The sequence below is a fragment of the Pongo pygmaeus genome, chromosome 12 (genome assembly GCF_028885625.2).
Source record: "Pongo pygmaeus isolate AG05252 chromosome 12, NHGRI_mPonPyg2-v2.0_pri, whole genome shotgun sequence".
NCBI lineage: Eukaryota > Metazoa > Chordata > Mammalia > Primates > Hominidae > Pongo > Pongo pygmaeus.
The window spans coordinates 109,655,895-109,680,911 of record NC_072385.2 but is presented as its reverse complement, the minus strand read 5'-3'; the positions used below and the strand labels follow the sequence as shown (position 1 = coordinate 109,680,911).

At 38.5% G+C, this 25,017-nt stretch overlaps 1 protein-coding gene across 11 annotated transcripts in view; it reads right to left on the bottom strand.

Moving 5' to 3' along the window:
- ITSN2 (intersectin 2) overlaps positions 1 to 25,017 on the bottom strand; it is a 158,389-nt gene that overhangs the window by 71,554 nt on the left and 61,818 nt on the right. For 10 of the 11 annotated variants that reach the window (XR_010123127.1, XM_063648897.1, XM_063648900.1 and 7 more), the window contains exons 14-17: positions 22,383 to 22,523; positions 18,866 to 18,953; positions 11,489 to 11,628; positions 950 to 1,086 (exon numbers count right to left, since the gene is read on the bottom strand). Coding sequence is in view for 10 of the 11 variants with exons in the window: in XM_063648897.1 (XP_063504967.1) it covers positions 950 to 1,086; positions 11,489 to 11,628; positions 18,866 to 18,953; positions 22,383 to 22,523 (506 nt within the window). In the remaining variant the exon portion in view is untranslated. Of the gene's footprint in view, positions 1 to 949; positions 1,087 to 10,044; positions 10,126 to 11,488; positions 11,629 to 18,865; positions 18,954 to 22,382; positions 22,524 to 25,017 lie in introns of all 11 variants that reach the window. The other variant, XM_054476541.2, reaches the window with a different exon arrangement.

Below are 25,017 nucleotides of genomic sequence, written 5' to 3'. Positions count from 1 at the left end.
GTAATATAACTTTCTTGCCTCCCTAGTAACTATTAGCTTTTTCATAGAAATTACTCATCTACTCTTTACCAAGGCAAAAAAATACTGGTTCATCCGTATTTGTTAACTAATTATACTACTTTCTGATACTAGAGAACTTGGAAGAAAGAGAAGAATGTATTAGAAAAAGAATCTTAATGGCAGAAAAATACCATGCAAATTTCTAAATGAATAATTCTAGGCTTTGGATACCACAAATGTCTTACTTCTCCTTACTATAAATGGAGGCAATTAATATATCTCAGTGATAAAAGGAGAAATGCATCAATGTGGCATTCTACATTCAGTATTACTATATACAATTAAGTATTCTGCTTTTATGATCTTTCAGGAAACTAATAGATTTACCAAGGAAAGATGGAATTAATGAGTGTTTACTATGTGCAACAAATTATACTTGGCTCTTTAGCTATATTATTTTATTTTTTAACTTAAGAGACAAGGTCTTGCTATGTTGCCCAGGCTGGCCTTGAACTCCTGGGCTCAAGTGATCATCCTGCCTCAGCCTCCCAAATAGCTTGGGACTACAGGCGTGTGTCACCACGCCCAGTTCCAGCTGTATTATTTTATTTAATACATTTACCTATGAGATATGCATTATTGTCTCTATTTTCAGATGGAGTAACTGAGGTTCAGAAAGATAAAATAACTTAACCAAGGTCACCCAGGTAGTAAATGGAAGAGCAAGAATTCTAATACAGGTTTGACTCCAAAGTCTGTTATTTTTCACTAGTAGAAAATAAAATCAGGTACTGCAAACTTGACCCCTAAAAGGACTGAACTTATGAGATCTAGAATCTGATTAGGATAATCCCTTTATATTCCTTAAATTTTCATAAACTAAAGATATGAGTAACAAAACTACAATTCTAATGGCAATATAGCACAATAAATATATTAGCTATATTACCTTGCAGCCTCATCTTCTAGTTTCTTTTTCTGTATTAGTTCCAATCTTTTCCTTTCAATTTCTTTCAACTTGTCACGTTTGATCTTATAAAGTTGTTCAAGGGCTAACTGCTGTGTGTTGTAGGTTTCTCTCAGCTCCTAAGGAGAAAAAGAAAATAAGTTAATACGTGAATGATTTAAATATTCTTGTCATATGTATTAATGTGGCATTTGCATTAAAAGATAAAAATCCTATAGCAAGTTGAACTAAATTTAAAAGATTTAAAGTTTTAAAAAATATCTAGATGATAAAAAAAACCTTAAGTATTTAAACCATATAGCTCCTGAGATAAACACATTAAAATAATCTACTTTTCCATCAGTTCATTTCTACGGAACACAGAATCTTTAATAAGCCGACGCTTTGATTTGGTGCATCATTTTCAATTAAAAAAAGCAATCCATTAAAAATATGGGGGAATAATTCGCTTGTTATAACATCTGAAGAGAAATTTTGTTCGGTCATGTTTTTGACATATGTAGTTTAACCAAGTTATTTTTATCCAATATGATCTTGAACTAAACACAAAATTATTAAATAATTTAGTTTAAAACTAAAAATGGAAAAGATGTCTGCCTAAAATCATGACCACCATGAGCCAAAATAATGAAAAGCATTCCAAACAGAGGTTGAAATAAACAACTGCTTATTGAACATCTAGTTGTATGCTAAGTGCTAGAAAGCATTCCAAGGGGCTCCAATACAAGGCTGACTCCCAAGTCTACAGACTTTGTCTTTAAACAGTTCACAATCTCAATGTAGAGGCAAGTGTCAACATGCAGGGCAGAGGTAAATTCCTTAGCAGGAACTTGTGATTATCTGTTCAGCATTTTCTCTTCCTCTTCTTCAATAGCACCCTGCCTTCCTCTGGGAAACTGATCTTTCCACCTTCCTCCCAACATCTTATGTGGTTTTAAAAGGTCTGCTCAGAGCAGACCTCCCATTCAGAGCTCCTCCAACTCAGAGCTCCTCCCATTCCCACCAGGCATAATTGTTTATTCCTGACCTAAACAATCACAGCACCTTACTTCCCTGCTCAGAAACGACTGGTCCAAAGGACATAAGCATAATCCAAGCTGGCCGAGAATATTTTCCTGGGATTCACATATATTGAAGTGGGGAGAAAGAAACCTTTCTTCAGCTCATTAAACTGGGATAAAGTAAACCTGGAGCTGCCTCACAACCAAATAAGATCTGGGAATAGGAATAAAATCAACTCAGAAAAAAGAGAAGTAAAGATGAGAGACTGAGGTGGAGAGAAAGGGTACTACAGAAGCTGAATGTTCAATATCATGGCTCGGAGACCTAGGAACTGCCCCTGTCCAGCAGCCCTTCCATGGATTCACTTAGTGGTCCTAGGATACTTCTAATAATCACTCATTAGCTTAATTATTTTGAACTAAATTTCTTTCATTTGGAATCTACAGAATCCTGAACGAGAGAGTAGAAAAAGAAGGCTGGAGGAAAGAAGTGGGGGCGGGGGGACTTAAGAGTAATCAAAAGAAACTTCATGGCAAAGGTGAGAGCTGGACAATATTTGGGTAGAATGTTTTGGTAAAAAATGTTTTTTGGTATCAACCTATACACAATAACACAACTCCAAACTCCATTTCTTTTCAGAGATAACTATTTTATAAGTGAACCTTTTACTTGATTGAAATAGATTTGATCTAAGTACAGCATGCTGTCCAGAGACTATGTCCAACATGTCTGAGCAAAACATTTACAACTTAAGCCAATAATAATGCATACTGCTTTTATAGCAAAATTTCCACAGCTCTCAGCTTCGAGGGTTTTATTTGTTGTACCTTTCTCTAAATTCTATTGAAAAGCAGAAGAATATAGTGGTTACAATATATAGAGAAGCAAGGTGGTTTAGTGATGAGGAGCATGGGTCTGGAATAAGACTAACAAGGCTTGACTCAGGCTCTGTATACTAGCTGTATAACCTTAGGAAAGTTATTTTATAGTTTCCTCATCAGTAAAATGAGGTTAATTATAGTACAAGGGTGTCCAATCTTTTAGCTTCCCTGGGCCACATGGAAAGAGGAAAAATTGTCTTGTGCCACATGTAAAATACACTAACGATAGCTGATGAGCTAAAAATAAATACATAAATAAATAAAATTGCAAAAAAAAATCTCATGTTTTAAGAAAGTTTACAAATTTGTGTAGGGCTGCATTCAAAGCCGTCCTGGGCCGCATGTGGCCTGTGGACCACGGGTTGGGGAAGCTTGTTATGATACATGCCTCACAGAGTTGTTGTGAGGATAAAATGAGTTAATACATATAAAGTGCTTATTATAGTGCAGAGCACATAGGTTCTCAATAAGTGTTAGCTATTATTATTGAAGTTAAAAATGAGGAGAGTACTAAGTTTAAAAGGAGAGTAAAAAGGAGCCAAATTAATGTCTGATCTCAACAAGGCTGCAGGCTTAGCCCTCCAACTTGTCCTTTAAAATACAGCTATAAGTATTCCCTTACTAACCCTATTCCCTCCGGTGTCAGAGTTAATGAGCTTCCTTGTGCCATTCTGTATATTCCTCTATCACAGTGTCTTCCAACTATATGATTGCCTCCTCCACTGAAGTGAGTTTCTTGACAACAAGACTGTCTTTCATCAAGGTGTCTCCAGCTAACAGAGAGTCTAGTACAATATGGATATTTAATAAATATTTATTGGACAAATGAAAAATGCATATACAATAGTCTATGCAAATTAGTAAGATTTGAAGCGCACCACAAAGCTTGCCAAGTATTTCCTCTATTTGACTATGGTGATGTAAAAATTCCTGTCCTTAGACCTATTCCTCTGCGTTAAGTCACTACTTCCAGGAGGTCCTTGTTACACATAACAGTTAAGCAAGAAAAAAATAAACCAACCAGAATTCATTAAGAGTTGTTCTCAATCTTTTTTTTTTTTTTGAGATGGAGTCTCGCTCTGTCGCCCAGGCTAGAGTGCAGTGGCGCGATCTCAGCTCACTGCAACCTCCGCCTCCCAGGTTCAAGCAATTCTCCTGCCTCAGCCTCCCAAGTAGCTGGGATTACAGGCTCATGCCACCACGCCCAGCTAATTTTTGCATTTTTAGTAGAGACGGGGTTTTACCATGTTGGCCAGGCTGGTCGTGAATTGTTGAGCTCAGGCAATCCACCTGCCTCGGCCTCCCAAAGGGCTGGGATTACAGGCATGAGCCACTGCGCCCAGCCAAGTTGTTCTCAATCTTAATAGAATGATAGATTATCTCTTTTATGTTAAGGAACTTCTATTACTAGTTTGCTAATAAGTTTTACTTTTAAAATCATGAATGGATATTAAATTTTATCAAAAACCTTTCCTGTATCTAATGAGATGAGCATAATCGTTTTCTCCTTTAGTCTGTTTATAAAGTAAATTACATTAAACTTTTCTGTATGTTAAATCATCTTTGTATGGCTGAGGTAAATCCAACTTGGTCATGGCGGGTTATGCCACCTGGAGGGGTATTACTAATGTAGATTACTCCAGATCCTTGGAAGCATAGGCTTAAGACCTAACTCCTTGAAGGAAAACACGATTCTACCATTAACAGATTCTACTTTCCCCCTACGGACAAGCATTTCCCTAATCATTATCTCAAGTCAACACTGGTTGACTTTCCAAAATACTAAAGATATTTTGGAGATTCTGACAACCCTTTTCTTAAGAAGAGTGGGAGAAAATAATTTTGTTTTTTCACAAATAACAAAAATATTTGTATATAAGAGTTTACAAAGCATTTCCATCTATATGTGATCTCATTTAATCATATGACTTTGCAAAGAAGACAGGCAGATAATGTCAGCATGTTTTGTAAAGGAAGAAAGCAAAATTTGGAGGGTAAATGACAGATCGTTACACAACTGGCAAGTGGCATGGATAAGACTAGAGTTCACTTTTTTAGATTCCTAGGCCAGTACAGTTTTCGTTGCACTTCACTGCTAAAGATGTGTGAATTTTCTTTTTTTTTTTTTTTTTTTTTTTGAGACGGAGTCTCGCTCTGTTGCCCAGGCTGGAGTACAGTGGCACAATCTCACCTCACAGCAACCTCTGCCTCCGGGGTTCAAGTGATTCACCTGCCTCAGCCTCCCAAGTAGCTGGGACTATAGGCACCTACCACAATGCCCGGCTAATTTTTTGTATTTTTAGTAGAGATGAGGTTTCACTATGTTGGCCAGGCTGGTCAAGAACTCCTGATCTCATGATCCACCCGCCTCAGCCTCCCAAAGTGCTGGGATTACAGGCGTAAGCCACAGCACCTGGCCAGATGTGTGAATTTTCTTAATGGTATAATGGCCTGTCAAATGTTTCACTTTTGAATCCACTGGCTTTTTTATTTGTCTTCGCATAACTTGACCAAAAGAGTAAAAATTATTAATTCTATACATGCATATTGCAGGTTCCAGTAAAACATAACATTCTAAGATAAATAATTTTAAATATTTTACTTCTGTTGTCACTACAAGTAGCCTAAAGGAGTGATTAACCTAAGACTAAAGGAGTGAGACCAGGTGCTCTACTATCACAAAGGACCACAGCATTAGAACTAAGTGCCTGCCCTCCTCCAACACTATCAGGACCAGTTCCATCTCACCTACTGATAAGACATAGCCTTTCTTCTCATTCCTTATCACCTGAATTCTTATCTCTACACTGCTGTTTATCCCTTAATCTGACCCAATCCCCTACTCATTCTCTCCTCAAACTTCTCCACTCTCCTGGAACTTCCTCTATGTGATCAGGAAACTATCGTACGGCTAACAATCCTCTGAACGAAAATTCTCTTACCTCTTCACTTTCTTGGCTGATCCCTCGGGATACTACTTTTCCACTAGTCCTCTCTCAGTTTATTATCATATACTCCATTTACATCAGGGTCAGAGGATAACTATGGTATTTTCCTTGCTCTTCATTGCCACTTTCAGATGGTTATTTCTCCCTCACTCTTACCAACTCCATGCTTTTCTGGGGCTCCTACCATCCAGCAATACCATTCTCTCCTTCCTTTTTATTGTCATCCATTAGTCACCTGGTCATTCACTCACCTCACTATTCTCTAAGTCTTTGATATCCACATAAATGATGCAATCCAAACCTCAACTCTCAGGCTGATCTCTTCATCGATGACCTTTTTAACTCTACTTAATCCATCATTCCCATTATTACACCCTGAGTCTTACTAATCAGAAACAGAACTACCATTAACCAAATATCCCATTCTTCAAACGTAAGTTCTTACCCTTCGAACTTTTCTTATACCTGGTACATCTATATCAATAGGGTTTGTTTGTTTGTTTTTTTCTGAGACAGTTTTGCTCTTGTTGCCCTGGTTGGAGTGCAGTGGCATGATCTTGCCTCACTGCAACCTCCACCTCCCAGATTCAAGCAGTTCTCCTGCCTCAGCCTCTTGAGTAGCTGGGATTAAAGGCGTGTGCCACCACACCCAGCTAATTTTTTGTATTTTTAGTAGAGACAGGGTTTCATCATGTTGGCCAGGCTGGTCTCGAACTACTGACCTCAGGTGATCAACCCACCTCAGCCTCCCAAAGTGCAGGGATTATAGGCGTGAGCCACCACGCCCAGCCATCAATAGGTTTTCAACCTCACTGAGACCATTCTGTTGACTCCCATCATTCTCTTTATTAACCCCCTTCCTCTCTTCACATCCTTCATGTCTAGTTCATGTTTCAGAGCTCATCTTGATCATAATGCTTTTGTCAAGATCTGTAACTCTTTTGTCCCTCTCTCTTTGTGCATGTCTATTAAAACCTCAAACCTGTGTGAACCATGAACCTATTTCATCATCTTTCTCTGTGCTTATACCTAAACAGCTGAACATTGGTGAGGAAAAATCACACAATTAGGCATACTGTTTTCAATTTAAATACATCACCTCCAACTTAAAAAAGACATTCAACTTTGCTCAGTACACTTAGGTTTTCCTCTACTAAGCTTGCATATCTGCACTGAGATGTCTATTTCATGCCTGTTTCTCTCCTGAAACTTCCTAATCTTCCATCCATTCTCCTCACTACCAGCTATAAACCTTGCCTCATTAGGCCATCAGACTGCAGCTCTCTCATCTTTCCATCTCAAAAAATCAATAGCACTTCCTGCATCTCCACCCCTCTTCTTCTGGCCTAGGTTGAGTTATATCACGTCCTCCTCTACCCAAGAAGATTCTTTCTGATGGTCCAACTTACCTCTGATTTTAAGTCTTGAAGCTGTCGATATGGGAGTGGGCCAGGGAAGTACTGGGTAGAGAAAGGCGGGTCCCTGGCTAGGGCTTCACCCTCGGGCCTATGCCCATGAACCTGGGTGAGGACAGGCACTCCTGCCTTCGCACCCAAATGTTGCATCTTCCAAGACCACCCTGGCCTGCCACGCCACCAATCCTGGCCTATAAAAACCCGAGATCCTAAAAAGGCAGAGACGTAAGTGGCTGGACGTTGTGAGGAACACATCGGCAGAAGATGACACAAGCAGCTGGTCATCAAGAGCACGCTGGTGGAAGAGCATGTCAACAGGTACCAGCAGGCCACTGACCAGAGGAACAACGCGGAGTTTGGCTGGAGCAGTGAGAAGTCAGGTTGTGGCCCGACTCCAGGGTAAAACCATCTCCCTTCCTGCTCCCCCATCTGCTGAGAGCTACTTCTACTCAATAAAACCTTGCATTCATTCTCCAAGCCCACGTGTGATCCAATTCTTCCAGTACACCAAGGCAAGAAACCCTGGGATACAGAAATCCCTCTGTTCTGTTCTTGTGATAAGTAAGGGGGTCTAACTGAGCTGGGTAACACAAACCACCTATAGGCGGCAAACTAAAAGAGCACTCTGTAACACACCCCCACTGGGGCTTCAGCTGTAAACATTCACCCCTAGACACTGCCGTGGGGTCAGAGCCCCACAGCCTGCCCATCTGTATGCTCCCCTAGAGGTTTGAGCAGGGGGGCACTGAAGAAGTGAGCCACACCCCCATCACTTGCCCTTCGAGGGGGACAAGGGAACCTTTCCCGTTTCACTGTCAACTTCCTACTCTCTTACCAACAAATTTAACTGCATTCATATCCATCTTCTCCCCGTATGTTACACTGAAATTATTCTTTTTATCTAATCCTTTAATCTGTGCTCTCCATTCCATCTTAATCTGCTTCTTCAGACTTTGCTCCATCAATTACCACAATCTCAATCTTTCTCTCTTTCCCCCTGCCTCCTCCTTTCTTTTCTCTTTACTATTTCCTTCAAGTCTTTCTTAAACCAAAAAAAAAAAAAAAAAAAAAAAAATTTTCCTTTGACCCCCATGCTTTTTTCTTTTCATTCTAGGAGTTGTTGCTACTCACTTAACCCTTCCTCAACTCTTACTCATTCCTGATCCACTGCAATCCAGCTTCTGCTTATCACTCAAGTGAAATGGCACTTTTAGCAAGGTCTTCAAAAGTTTCCTTTTTGACAAATTCAATGGATATTTTTCTTTTTTTCTTTTTCTTTTTTTTTTTTTGAGACGGAGTTTTGCTCTTGTTGACCAGGCTGGAGTGCAATGGTGCGACCTCGGCTCACTGCAACCTCCACCTCCCAGGTTCAAGCAATTCTCCCATCTCAGCTTCCTGAGTAGCTGGGATTACAGGCATCCGCCACTATGCCCGGATAATTTTTTATATTTTTAGGAGAGACGGGGTTTCACCATGTTGGCCACGTTGGTCTCAAACTCCTGACCTCAGGTGATCCGCCTGCCTCAGCCTCCCAAAGTGTTGGGATTACAGGCGTGAGCCACCGCACCTGGCCAATATTTTTTAGTACTATGTTAACTAATAACTCTGTATCATTTTCTAGTAACTACAGAAGACCTCTTTTCTTGCTTTCTGTGACAACACAGTCTCCTGACTGCTCTGACAGTATAGATTTCATATCTCTTTAGTTTCCTAAATTGCTCTGATGAAAGTATCAATAAGCAGTGTAAGTCTGGAAGGCAGGAAGCAGAAGGAACAAAGTAAAACAAGGGACAAGAATAACTGCTGGCCTGTGGAGAATCAAATGCTAACTGAAAGAACCAGACTCTGTGAGGGAGAACAGTCCACAAATCATCATTAAACTTCACTTTACAGATGAAGAAACTTAGTTTAGTTTCTATGCAATCCATAGCAGAAGTTCTAAAAACCATATAATCTGGCCATTCATGCCATAACCATAAAGGCTAAAATATGGGTCCCCTGCTGGTACCATCTTTCCAATTTGCCCTACTTTGCTCAGGTAACAAATGAACTCTACTTATCATGTTTCTGTCTTCACTGTGGAATATATATGCATATATGCATATATGCATATAGGCAAATGGATGCCCTATTGCCATCCATTTTAGTACTGAGTAAAATGTGTAGTCAAAATCTACTAGAGTCAGCAAGCAGTAAACATAAAGCACATTTCTTTAAGCTCTATTAAAATATTTTAATACTCTACGTTATATATGGCAAAGAGAAATAGTTATTTATATAATTTAAACATTTTTATCTGATGTGCAAGCATGTCTAAATATGAGCCTGGTAACTAGACCTGACTAAAGTTGCCCCTGCATTATTGGTTCTTTAAAATTGTCCTTACGACAGTATTAGGAAGCAGCTTGGTGCATATGACATAAACTTGCCCTAGATTTCATAAAGTATTAAGTTTTATTTTAAACACTGATTTTCAATGATATGGGTAAGTGATTTAATCTCACATTTTCCTTTGAATTGAGTTAGTAATCATCTTTATCAGTTAACCGACTCACAGGGATGTTGTAAAGGAACCAGGTTATATTTCTAAGTGTCCTGGGCTTCTTTTGAGAAAGGTTACTGTGACAGGCAACCTTACTGACTTCTGGCATTAGACTCAAACAGGCAGTCAGATAGCAGAAGGATATTCAAGCAAACAGAAAAAAAAAGGCTTATATTGTATATGTTATTTCAAACAAAGATACTCAGATAAAGGCAAAGAATAGTCTAGTTTTAAAAAAATAAAACAGTAAAGTAACTCAAAGAAAAGAAGCTAGATATTAGAAAATAACCTTAAGTAAGAGGAAGAGGTTGTTGAGACAGCTTAGCAGGGACAAAAGGCACTGAAGAACAGAGTCATCCATATTCCCACACTGTAAGATAAGGCAGATAAAAAGCCAATTAAACTATGTACAGATTTTTTTTTTTTTTTTTTTTTTGAGATGGAGTCTCACTCTGTCGCCAGGCTGGAGTGCAGTGGCGCGATCTCAGCTCACTGCAACTTCCACCTCCCAGGTTCAAGCGATTCTCCTGCCTCAGCCTCCCGAGTAGCTGGGACTACAGGTGCATACCACCACGCCCAGCTAATTTTTGTATTTTTAGTAGAGACAGGGTTTCACCATGTTGGCCAGGCTGGTCTCGATCTCTTGACCTCATGATCCGCCCACCTTGGCCTCCCAACATGCTGGGATTACAAGGCATGAGCCACCACGCCCAATTACATAGATTTTTTAAAGAAATAATATAGGGAAGATAAGTTGCCTGGCTTGTCTAACCAGCAATGACAAATGATTTGGTTTTCTATAAAATTTTTTTCTACTGAATATATGCTTGTGTAAAGTGTATTATTAATATTGTTCACCTCAAATTCCCTTTCCTTACCTGAAGCCAGTATGTTGTCCTTTCTTTAGCATGCTGTTTATTCTATATTTGGTGTTAATGTTATTTTAAATAAGTCAGCATGATAAAAGCCATATGAAGAGAGAGATTTCTTGTACAAAAGCTTTATGAAAAGCTTTATTTCTTACAGAGAATACCTTATGCTCTGGAAACTTTATATTGTTAGCAAAGGAATAACTGAAGACTATTCCCAAATTTACACTCTATGCCATGAGTCTGGTTTTTAGTTTCTTTCATAGGTATGGCTTCAGTGTACAATGAATACTGTGGTGAATGATATGCAGACAGTCTATGTTTTGGACATCTGCTCTGCCACTGCGGCAAACAATGAATCATTAACGTGCTTTTCGTGCAAAGTTTACAGTGCCAGATTCTGTTCTAGATTTCACTGATTATTGCATTATTTAACAAAGGTTAATTAAATTACACTTAACAAGGAAACAAAATAAAAACTGTGTTAAAAGAGCCTCTACCACCTAAACTATTTCAAATTTTCCATATTTCCCATTTTTGAAAATTGCCTAGGATAACGTTGGCTGAGATCAGTTCTGTAATACTGACAAAGGCAATTGTTCTGGAAATGTATAGATGCCAATACAAACAGCACATAGTCATCAAAAACTGTAAACTGTGATAAAGTATATGTTTAGTTATATGACACTATGTCATATAACTAGAACATTAAAAACAATCTTGAAATTCTTGTATAGTTGAAATTATAAAATAAATTATGAAAATGTAATACATATAATAGCTTTAGCTATTTATTCTATTAAATCAAGATAATGAAGGTAAGAAGGCAGTTACCTAAAAATAAATAGTATCAAAAATAAATACCTTTAGTTGATTGTTAAAAGAATCCATTTCTGATAGCTTAGATGCAGTTTCTTTTTCAAGAGCATCTAACTGTTCTTTAAGTCTTTGGCATAATTCTTCCTTTTCTAATGATTTTTTATGAAGTAAACTGACCCCTGAATCTGAAAAACAAACATCAGACAGTTTACATTTTGCAGAAGTTCATAAGTCATTACCAGCATGCCATTTACTGTTTGGTCAGATTGATGTAACTAGACCAATAGGAAGGATGTATACACATAATGTAGACCAGTACAAGAGAAAACACTCAGTTGTTATTTCCACTTCCCAGATTATACGCTGGAAAGAGCATCACAGGAAATGGTTATAAGCCTTGGTTCTGCATTCTGAAGTGAAATTCTACTTTAGGAAAGATGCTTCACCAATCGAATCCTTAGGCTTTTCATCTATACAATGAGCATCATACTACATTAAATGAGGTGATGGATATAAAGCCATTGTATACTCTGGTCCACAGTTAATACTCAATTAATAGAAACTATAGTTAAAGTAGCTTTCCATTTATTCTTAGTGCTCCCAAGAACAGGGAAATATTCACAGCAAAGATTCAATAAGTATTACTAACTGGATTATTTAGTAACATTATTTTAGGAGGTAAGAACAGAAGGTTTCATTTTATATTATCTTTTTTTTACATATTCATGCAGGGATGAAGAAACCAGATGGAAATATATAATGAGGAATACATTACAATAAATTAAAATAGCAATATTATCTGTTTAAATGTCTATTTTTAACTTTATCATATTTTTAAAGTACAGAAGTACAAAATTTAAATAAAATGAAACATACAGAGTAGAAAATTAAAAGTCTTCCATTTCAACTGCAAGTTCATCCCCCTTTTAGGCATTTACATTTAGATGTGTACATATTCAACTTTTATTTCCATGGGTTTTAACAGGATCATATTGTCTACATTGCTGTGCAAGTTGCTTTCAATTTAATAAGATATCTTATCAATCAGGACAAATAGATCTAGTTCATTCTTTTAACTGCTCCATAGTAGTTTACATTATGGCTACTGCATAATTTATATTACTACCTTTCTGACTGGTATGGGTAGATGTTGGTCTGTACCCACTGATTGTTTCCCCCTCCCTCTAACCCCTGGTAACCACTCTTCTATTCTCAGTTTCTGCATAGGAGTTCAACATTTTTAGATTTTATATGAAAGTGAGGCCATGCAGTATTTGTCTTTCTGTAACTGACTTACTGCATTTAGCATAAGGGAGTGCAAATATCTCTTTGAGACAGTAATTTTGTTTCCTTTGAATATATATTCAGAAGTGAGATTGCTGGATCATACAAGAGTTCTATCTTATTTTTTTTAGAAACCTTCATACTGTTTTCCATAACAACTATACCAATTTACATTCCTCCAACAGTGTACATGGGTTCCCTTGTCCCCACATGCTCACTACCACTCATTATCTCTGATCTTTTTGATAACAGCCATCCTACCAGGTGTGAGGTGATATTGTATTTCAATGTGGTTTAGATCTGCATTTCCCTGATGATTAATAATGTCAAGTACCTTTTTAAATACCTCTTTACCATTTTTAGGTCTTCTTTGGAGAAATGTCCACTCAAGTCCTTTGCCCATTTTGAAATTGGGTTGTTTTTTGGTATTGAGTTATATATATTCCTTGTATTTTGGATATAAACCACTTATCAGATACATGGCTCACAAGTATTTTCTCCCATTCCACAGACTGCCTTTTCATCTTGATTGTTTCCTTTACTGTGCAGAAGCTTTTTAGTTTGATGAAGTCCCACTTGTTTATTTTTGTTTCCTGAGCTTTTGATGTAATATCCAAAAAATCATTGCCAAGGCCAATGTCAAAGAGCTTTTGTCAATGTTTTCTTCTAGGAGTTTTACAGTTTCATGTCTTACGTTTAATCCATTTTGAGCTAATTTTTGAGTATGGTATAAGGGTACAATTTCATTCTTTTGCAGGTGGATATCCAGTTTTCCCAATACCATTTATCGAAGAGGCTACCTTTTCCCATTGTGTCTTCTTGATACCCTTGTCAAAAATTAGTTGACCATATATACTTGGGTTTATTTTTGGGCTCTCTATTCTATTTCATAAGTCTGTATGTCTTGTAATTGACAAAAAATTGTATATATATTGTATGCATGTTGTTTTGAAATATGTATACATTGTAAAATGGCTAAGTTGAGCTAATTAACATATGCATAATTGAGCCAATTAACATAATGTGTATGTTAATTATCTCTATTCTGTAAATCTATGTCTTTTGTAATCAACAAATAAAAACTTGTATTTATAGTATGCATGTTGTTTTGAAATATGTATACATTGTAAAATTTTAAGTGAGAACACTTAAAATCTATTCTCTTAGCAACTTTCAAGAATACAATGCACTATTATTAACTATAGTCACCAAGTTGTAGAATAGATTTCTTGAACTTATTCCTCCTATCTAACTGAAATGTTGATTTCCTTTGAGCAAACTCTCTCAGTGATCCCCTTTTCTCTCACCAGCCCTGGTAGCCACCATTTTATTCTCTACTTTTATGGATAAATATATACACTCCACAAATAAATGAAGTCATACCGTATTTGTCTTTCTGTGCTTGGCTTACTTCACTTAATGTAACATCTTGCAGGTTCATCCATATTGTCCCTATGTCTGTTTTTATGCCAGTACCACACTTTCTGATTACTATAGCTTCAAAATATTTGCAAACAGGCAGTGTGATGCTTCCAACTTTGTTTTTCTTTCTCATGATTGCTTTGGCTATTTGAAGTTTTCTGTGATTCCATATACATTTTAAAATTGCTTTTTCTATTTCTGTGAAAATGCTATTTGAATTTTGATATTGTGTTGAATCTGTATATTGCTTTGGGTAGTACAGATAATTTTTAAAATATTAATTCTTCCAATACATGAACATGGAGTATCTTTCCATTTATTTATGCCTTTTTCAATTTCTCCCATCAATTAGTTTTCAGTTACAGATCTTTCCCCTCCTTGGTCAAATTTATTCCTAAGTATTTAATTATTTTTGATGCTGTCATGAATAATTTTATTTACTTGATCTCTTTTTTGAATACTTATTGGTGTAAAAAATGCAACTGATTTTTGTATGCTGATTTTGTGTCCTACAACTTTACTCAATTCACATATTAGTTTTAAGTTTTATTGCAGTCTTTAGGGTTTTCAACATATAGGATCATGTCATCTGCAGACAGGGATGATTTTACTACTACTTTTACAATTTAAATGTATTTTATTCCTTTTTCTTGTCTGAGTAGTCTTGCTAGTACTTCCAGCATTATGTTGAACAGAAGTGGTGAAAGTGCATATCCCTACCTCATACCAGATCTTAGATCAAGCTTATCCAACCTGTAGGCCATGGGCCACATGCAGCCCAGCATGGCTTTCAATGTGGCCCAACACAAATTCATAAACTTTCTTAAAACATTATGAGATTTTTTTAGCACTCATCAGCTATCATCAGTGTTAGTGGATTTTATGTGTGGCCCAAGACAACTCTTCTTCCAATGTGACCCAGGGAAGCCATAAGATTAGACACCCCTATCTTAGATGAAAAGTCTTCAGTTTCCCCCCATTGATTATGATAGCTATGAGCTTTTCATAAATGGCCTTTATTATGTTGAAGAAAATTCCTTCTATATCTATTTTTTTGAGAGTTTTTATCATGAAAGGATGTTAAACTTTGTCAAATACTCATTCTGTTATTTATGGAGATGATCACGTGGCTCGTAGACTTCTTTCATTCTGTTAATGCACACTTTAAATTTTGACAGAAATTGCCAAACTACTATTCCAAAAAAGCTGTTATCAATTTACGACACCAACAATACCTGTTTCTGCAAACCCTCATCTATACTGGATATTATCAATCTTTTTTTCATTTTTGCTAATTGGCAAAAAATAAACCTGATTGCTATTTTAATTTGTATTTTCTTGATAACCAGTGAAGTCAAAGAAACATCTATTTATGTTTCTGGCCACAGTCTTGAATTGTTAGGTTTATCCTTTGCCTATATTTTTCTATTGGGCTGTCTTAATTTTTGATTTGTAGAAGCTCTAAATTCTTGTATTACATGTACTTCAAATTTTTTAGTGTTTATGCTGTCTTTCATTATGATGTTTTCATTTTTAATCATCAAATCTGTAAGTATTTTTCTTCATGACTCTATATATTGTTTAAAGAGATACCAAGATTATAAAATATTTTCCTGTTTTATAATAGTTTTTAAGTTGTTTTTATGTTTAGCCTCCTAATTTATCTAGAATTTATTTCTGTACATAGAGAGCGGTAAAGAGCTCCCCTGCAACTCTTTCAGATAATCCACTGTCCCTCAAATCACTTACTGAAAGCCCATCCTTTCCCCACTAATGTTAAGTGCCAACTTTATCTTATCCTAGGTTGCCATACATGCATGGACTTTTTTCTAGACTCTATTCAATTCCATTGTTCTACTTTTCTATTTCTGATCAATAACACACTATTTTAGGCACTCTAACGTTCATATCTTATGTTTTGATATCTGATAGGGTTAGTCTCCTCCCCCCTACCAAAGTTTTTTCTTTTTCAAGTTTTGCCTAATCTTGCACAATTTATTTTCTAGATGAATTTGTCAGTTATCTTGCCAAGTTTCATTTAAAGAAACCCAAAAAGAACTGAATATATGAATTAGGAGAGAACTGACATAGTATTGATGTATGGTATAGTATAGTATAATACTAAGCTAGTTCATTTAGGAACATAAAATGTCTCCAATTATTCAGGAATCTTTATTTTTTTATTTTGTTTTGAGACAGAGTCTCACTCTATTGCCCAGGCTGGAGTGCAGTGGCACCATCTCGGCCCACTGCAACCTCTGCCTCCCACGTTCAAGCGATTCTCATGCTTCAACCTTCCTAGTAGCTGAGACCACATATGCGTGCCACCACCCCTGCTGATTTTTGTATTTTTAGCAGTGATGGGGTTTCACCGCATTGGCCAGGCTGGTCTCAAACTCCTGGCTTCAAGTGATCTGCCCACCTCAGCACCCTAAAGTGCTGGGATTACAGGCATGAGCCACAGTGTCCAGCCTATTCAGGAATCCTTCACGTCTATTAGCAAAGTGTTATAGCTGCATATTTCTTCTTCCTTTTTTTTTTTTTTTTTTTTTGAGACGGAGTCTCGCTCTGTCACCAGGCTGGAGGGCAGTGGCGTGATCTCAGCTCACTGCAGCCTCTGCCTCCCAGGTTCAAGTGATTCTCCTGCCTCAGCCTCCTGAGTAGCTGGGACTACAGGCATGCACCACCATGCCCAGCTAATTTTTGTATTTTTTAGTAGAGACGGCATATCACCATGTTGGCCAGGATGATCTCGATCTCTTGACCTCATGATCCGCCTGCCTTGGCCTCCCAAAGTGCTAGGATTGCAGGCGTGAGCCACTGCACCCGGCCCATATTTCTTCTTTATTCATAACAATGTATATCACTAATAATGCATGTTTTAATACCAAATTTGATGATATATATGAGCACTATGCTGGGTAACTGGAAAATAAGGCAAAGAAACAACATGGTAGTACAGTGGGCTTTACAGTCAGACATGAATTTGAGTACCATGATTGTACCATCCTGGGTAACTACTTAATCTCTCTGAACCTCAGTTTTCCTGAGCTGCACAATGGGAATAATAATTATATCACATGGTTACTGTAAAGATTAAAGGAAAGAATGCATCAAAACTGACTCACACAGTGCTTGGCACATGGCTGGTAATCTTAAATGGCAACTGTTATAGAGAGAGGAGTCTAAGGGATACACGGTACTTTTCAAAGCCCAAACAAAAGCTTCCTATTTTGAATTGGCCTATGGCTAAATAAATAAATAGGTAACAGCTGCACTGGATTACACTCCACAGAGAAAGAATAGCCCCATCACGTCCTCAATAAGACATATTCTACATTTTATTCACAATTCAAATAGGAACAACAATGACAACAATGATGACAATAATAAAGATATATTTCTGCCACTTTGCAAATCAGGTGGGTTGGCTCACCCTGTCTCTGGAATGCCTGTGTAGAGGTGGGGGCTAATATACTTTGAACAGGAAAGAAGCAAGTATAAGGAACACTGTCTGAGCAGGGACACGGATAGACCACATCAGTGGAAGGCAGGAGACACAATAAAAATAGTTCACAAGCGTGAACTTTATTTCTGATATTTCTTCCACGTGAAGGGCCCTGCACTAGCCCAACAATCCCAGCTTCTTTCCTTCCTTTCACTAACTAGTGAGCTCAAGATAAAGATCTAGGAATATACAGCCTAGACTCCTCCTAAGCCCTCACTCTCTAGAGACTTAACTGCCCACAGGAAACCTGCATTCTACTTTGTTCATGCATCCAGTGTTTTATAGGTGCAACTATACCACCCACAGATAAACCATGCTGCCTAGAATCAGCTTCATCAATAATGAGGCAGTGATTTGGTTTCTCATTTGTCTTGCTCCTTTGCCTTATTTCTTAATTTGTTCAGAACTTGTGCAAAGAAGGGGATACTATTTATTGAACTTCGTAAACAGTCAAAAGTATAATAAAGAGACCTACAATGGAAAAACTGACTTGATAAGAGACTCAATGAGTGGCATTTAGGATACTTTAGTCAGGTGTAACACAATATCTGCAGATTTACTTTTCTTTAAATAAACCTTGTGTCTGCTACGCTTTTATTGGCATGGTACCCAATACAGAGAATTTTTTTCAGTTTTCTCATTGGGACCTGAGCAAAAACAAAAACAGTTACAATCCCATAAATGATCCTGGAATGTTTTGTTCCACAGGTGTCAGAGAGCCAAAATGGTAAAATTCTTTGTATGAAGCACAGAGTTAGATAATATAAAGGGTCTGGGCAGAGCATACCATCCTGCTTAAGCCTATGACTGCTGCACGCTAACACCCTAGAATCCCAGGTGCGGCCCCACTGTAAAGCCTCCTCCTGAACAGTTCTTTAAAATCAGTGCAGGACTTTTCAAAATGCACATGTAGTCTTATGTTAGGGCCAAATTTATATCTTATAGTCTAACACTTTATTTGATATTTCAATTATATACATAAAAATATCAAAATATGAAGTCATACCACAGTCATTACTATTTTATCTACTTTTTATCACTAAAAATGCTCTAACATCTGGGATATTTTTCATGTTATTTTGAAACTTTAAACTTACAGGCAAAAAGTGTTATTTATAACAGAATACTTTTTTTAATTTTAAAAAAATGTGACTGATACAGTCATTCAGAAAAGGATAAAAGTAATCACACAAACCTTAGAGACTTACCAGGTGTGTTACTGAACTGCATGTTTTTAATTCTTTCATTTAATAATTGCTTCTCAGGTACCAGATAGATAAGCTTATTCTGATATTCCTTATAAAAAGAAAAAATAGTACCTGATTACAATGTTATAATATTGTCCAAGAGTTTTTTTGAAAACTTTAAAACAGGATTTACTCATCTTTGAAACTTATTTTAGAAATAATACACAGTTGTAAACTGCTTACAACTTATGAATCAACTAGAATGGAATTATACCAAGACATATTTAAGCCAAAATCAATTTTGAGTGACTGGCTGAAATTAAAAGGCAATGCAGAAAGCCTTTGTAAATGGGGTGTGTCCACAAGCCTACAATTTTCAGCTTACTGATGAATGACAGCAGACCTGTGCTAGATGGTATGTGTAAGCATGCCATGAAACTTCAGGATGAATATGTGTATCTCAAAGAGGGACTAAAAGCTGGGTGCGGTGGCTCGCGCCTGTAATCTCAGCACTTTGGGAGGCCAAGGCAGGTGGATCACTTGAGGTCAGGAGTTCAAGACCAGCCTGGTCAACATGGTGAAACCCCATCTCCACAAAAAACACAAAAATTAGCCAGGTGTGGTGGTGGGTGCCTGTAATCCCAGCTACTCAGAAGGCTGAGGCAGGAGAATTGCTTGAGCCTGGGAGGCAGAAGTTGCAGTGAGCTGAGATCACGCCACTGCACCCCAGCCTGGGTGACAGAGGGAGGAAAAAACAAAAAGGGACTAAAAACTAGGAAAGCAGGTTTAAATCAGACAGAAAATATTTTTGGCTTTTGTTTATCTCTCCTGTAACAAAGCAAAAAGACTGATTAATTGCCAGTCCATGCAGCAAGAGAAATCGGGTAAGAGAACTCTAGAGATGCAGAATGCTTCCACAGCCCCATTCTGCAAATAGTAATGATTGAACCAGACCCTACTGCACAAGTAAAGAAGAGAATTACCCGGACCCCAAGGGACATATTCAAGTTCTCATCGTAATTTTAAAAAGAATAACTTTAAGTCAAAATTTCCTAAAATTAGCAGCAATAACCTTATTTTAATGTACGTTATGGTCTGAATGTTGGTATGTCCCCAACATTCATATGTTGGAACCTAACTCCCAATGCAGTAGTATTAAGAAGTAGGGCTTTAGGAGGCTCCACACTCATGAATGAGATGACTGCCCTTATAAAGGAAGTTGAAGGGACTGCCTTACCCTTTCTGCATGTGAAGACGCAGCAAGAAGGCACTAGTTTTAAAGGAGACAGCAAGCCCTCATCAGACACTGAATCTGCTAACACCTTGATCTTGGACTTCTCAGTCTCTAGAACTATGAGTAATAAATTTCTGTTGTTTATAAATTACCCAGTCTAAGGTCTTTTGTTATAGCAAAAGTAATGAATTAAGAATGCATAAACATTGTTAAAGAGTTAAAACTCGGACAGAGCGAGACTCTGTCTCAAAAAAAAAAAAAAAAAAAAAAGCTCTCCCTCTCCCTCTCCCCCTCCCCCTCCCCCCCCTTCGGTCTCCCTCTCTTCGGTCTCCCTCTCCTTCTTTCTTCGGTCTCCCTCTGTTGCCGAAGCTGGACTGTACTGCCGTGATCTCAGCTCGCTGCAACCTCCCTGCCTCGGGCTCCTGTGATTCTCCTGCCTCGGCCTGCAGAGTGCCCGGGATTGCAGGCGCGCGCTGCCATGCCTGACTGCTTTTTGTATTTTTGGCGGAGACGCGGTGTCGCCGTGTTCACGGGGGCTGGTCTCCAGCTCCTGGCCCCAAGTGATCTGCCCACCTGGGCCTCCTGAGGTGCTGGGATTGCAGACGGAGTCTCGCTCACTCAGTGCTCAATGTTGCCCAGGCTGGAGTGCAGTGGCGTGATCTTGGCTTGCTAAAACCTCCACCTCCCAGCCGCCTGCCTTGGCCTCCCAAAGTGCTAAGATTACAGCCTCTGCCCCGCCGCCACCCCTTCTAGGAAGTGAGGAGCGTCTCTGCCTGGCCGCCCATCGTCTGGGATGTGAGGAGCCCCTCTGCCCTGCTGCCCCGTCTGGGAAGTGAGGAGCACCTCTGCCCGGCCGCCATCCCGTAAAGGAAGTGAGGAGCGTCTCTGCCCGGCCGCCCATAGTCTGGGATGTGAGGAGCGCCTCTGCCCGGCCGCCCCGTCTGGGAAGTGAGGAGCACCTCTGTCCGGTCGCTCCGTCTGGGAGGTGAGGAGCACCTCTGCCCGGCCGCCCAACATCTGGGAAGTGAGGAGCGCCTCTGCCCGGCCGCCCCGTCTGGGAAGTGAGGAGCGCCTCTGCCGGGCCGCCCCGTCTGGGATGTGAGAAGCGCCTCTGCCTGGCCTCCCCGTCTGGAAAGTGAGGAGCGTCCCTGCCCGGCCACCCTCTCTGGGAAGTGAGGAGCATCTCTGCCCGGCCGCCCTGTCTGGGAGGTGTACCCAACAGCTCCGAAGAGACAGCGACCATCGAGAATGGGCCATGAGGACGATGGCGGTTTTTTTGAAAAGAAAAGGGGGAAATGTGGGGAAAAGAAAGAGAGATCAGATTGTTAATGTGTCTGTGTAGAAAGAAGTAGGCATAGGAGACTCCATTTTGTTCTGCACTAGGAGAAATTCTTCTGCCTTGGGATGCTGTTGACCTATGGCCTTGCCCCCAGCCCCGTGCTCTCTGAAACATGTGCTGTGTCAACTCAGGGTTAAATGGATTAAGGGCGGTGCAAGATGTGCTTTGTTAAATAGATGCTTGAAGGCAGCATGCTCTTTAAGAGTCATCACCACTCCCTAATCTCAAGTACCCAGGGACACAAACACTGCGGAAGGCCGCAGGGACCTCTGCCTAGGAAAACCAGAGACCTTTGTTCATGTGTTTATCTGCTGACCTTCTCTCCACTATTATCCTATGACCCTGCCATATCCCCCTCTCCGAGAAACACCCAAAAATGATCAATAAATACTTAATAAAAAGAAAAAAAAAAAGAGTTAAAACTCAAAGTGATAAATGTCCACTTATGTATATATATTAAGCAAAACTTAACCAGACATCTAGCAGAGTTTTAGTAGGTCTATGGACTTCCTGATATTGTATACAGGATTGTGTGTATTTAGATCACAAGCCTATCAAAGACTCAAAAGTTATTGACCCCCAAAACAAAACTCTATTAGAAGAACTGTTTCGTTTTGTTTTGTTTTGAGACGGAATCTCGCTCTATCGCCCATGCTGGAGTACAGAGGTGCGATCTTGGTTCACTGCAACCTCTGCCTCCTGGATTCAAGCGATTCTTCTGCCTCAGTCTCCCAAGTAGCTGGGATTACAGGCATGCGCCACCACACCCAGCTAATGTTTTTGTGTTTTTAGTAGAGATGGGGTTTCGCCCTGCTGACTGGGCTGGTCTCGAACTCCTGACCTCAGGGGATCCACCCGCCTCAGCCTCCCAAAGTGCTAGGATTACAGCCGTGAGCCACCGTGCCCAGCCCAGAAGAACTATTAATTGTACATGTTTAAGAACAATTTAGCAGTGAAGGGCTTACCTGAAGTTCCTGTTGAAGTTGCTTGATTTCCATAATTTCCAAGTCACACTGCTTATCCAGAACTTCCAGCTCGGTCTTTTGAGTTTGCTTTTTGAGCCGGACATCCTGCAGTCTGCCTGAGATCTGCTGATGTTTGCTATTCTATAGGAAGATCATATAAATATATAGTAACATAAAATGCTAATAGAAAATGTTTCTACAAGGAGAATAATATTTTTAGTTAAATTTTAAATCTCAGTTACCATTCATATTCATCCTGAAATAAATGCCTAAAACCAAGTGGAATGTGTTTCAGAGTTGTGTCTGTTAACTCAAGTTATTAGTGGGAAACACATTCTCAAAGAGTGCAAGAGCCCATATGTTAGTATGGGAAAGCAGAAACATAACACATTGAATTTTTTTCTGAATTCAGCATTAATTAGACAATATTAATTAACAATATTAATATCAGACACACTCTCAAAGAATGATGAAGAGGAATAAATGTTTGCATGTGATGCTCAGCATTACCTTCTCTGAACTTCTACTTCTACCCTAAATATGGCCATCTAATTTCCTGTAATTAAAACAGTGCCCAGGAGGAACGTTTTGGCAACAGTTCTGTTCTATACTAATATTCTTCTCCTTTTTTCCTCTTCTTCTGCGAAGAAGTCAAACAAACAGCAGAGATTCTCAATGGGACCTAAGAAGAAGGGTGACATGGGGGGTTATGGGCTGAACTGTGTCCCCCAAAATTCATACGTTGAAGTCCCAAGCCCCTGTACCTCAGAACGTGACAATATTTGGAGACAGGGCCTTTAAAGAGGTGATTAAGGTTAAACAAAGTCATACAGGTGGACCCTAATCCAATCTAACCGGTGTCCTTATTAGAGGTGGAAATCTGAACACAAAAGGCACCAGAGACAAAACACATTCAGAGAAAAGACCATATAAGGACACAATGAAAGATGGCCACCTGCAAGCCACCAAAAGAGGCCTCACAAGAAACTAAGCTTAACTAACCTTGGTCTTAGATCTTAGGAGCTCTGAAAAAATTAATTTCTGTTGTTTAAGCCACCTAGCCTATCGTATTTTGTTACAGCAGCCCTACCAAACTAATACAGTGGAGTGAGGGGAAATGACATCCCGGGTTAAAACTCACTGATGATGAAAAGTTTTACTGAAGACTATGTTTCATATTTGAAATACATACACTGAAAGGAACATGTGTATCTCTGCTGGAGCTCACATTCTTATCCTCAACATGGGATACGTACAGGCTCTGGACCTTTCCAGACTCTGCACATTCACCTGTGTTACTGTGCTTCATGTGATGCACCAGTTCTTGAGGGAAAAACAATCAATCTTAAGGTCTCTTCCTATTATATATAGTCAAGATTTTATATATATATATATATATATATTTATATTTTATATATATATATATATATATTTATATATATTTTATATATTTATATATATTTATATATATTTTATATATTTATATATATTTATATATTTTATATATTTATATATATTTATATATTTTTTTATATATTTATATATTTATATATATATTTATATATATAAAAATAGTGCAAAAGAGTTAAAAGTTTTTTTACAACTGTTTTGTAGTACTCTGGCATGATTAATACTTGTGGTATGCATGTCTATCCATTTGAAGGCATAAAATAATATATTTCTGACTAAAGATATTGTGATGATTAAAAAAATAACTTTTAATGTAATTCAAGTCATCAACCAAATAAAATGTTAGACTATGATCACACAAGATCTAAATCTGGCTCTACTACATGACTAGGTATGCATTTTTGCAAAACCCTACTATATGATCAGGGTAGGCTCATGGGATTCTAGGGTTGTGGCAGAATAATGCCAGATCTTTTATACCTTCTCACCACACATTTCAAACAGTCTTTTAACAACCTGACCCTCTAACGTCTGATTGGTAAAAACTGCTTAGCGGCCAGTATTAGCTAAGAACTACAATCCTGCAGAACTGGAACTGTAAGAGATCATTTAGGTCAGCAGTTTCAAATCAGTTGTCTTTTTAATAGTAGAATCTTTTTTTTCCCAAGCAAACCTTGAGTGAAACCCCAAGAAACATAAAGCACATAAATGTCAAGCTTCTCTGTTGTGAAGTGTGGGAAGAGTTGGGGAGAGAAGATCACTGTTCTGCTGCCCTAGCATCCCCTCTCTTGCCTCAGCTTAGTCCTCCTCAGACCATCTTACAGAGACCAATCTGAAAACTGAAAATCACTCAATTAACACAACTCTTTATTTCATACAAGGGAAAAGTGAGGCACAGAGAAGGGAAATGTCTTGCCCAGGAGTACATGGTTCATCAGTGTCTGAACTGATGCTACAACATAATTCTCAGCATTTTGAGTCATTATCCTTTTCTCAGTAAACCATATTGTACAGTCTCTTTATATGAAAATGTGACTAATGACATTAAGACATAACTAATTCATGAGAGATTTTAAAACACAATTACATTTTTCTTTTTTTTTTTTTTTTTTTGAGATGGCGTCTCACTCTGTTACCTAGGCTGGAGTGCAGTGGCGCCATCTTGGCTCACTGCAACCTCCACCTCCTGGGTTCAAGTGATTCTCCTGCCTCAGCCTCCCAAGTA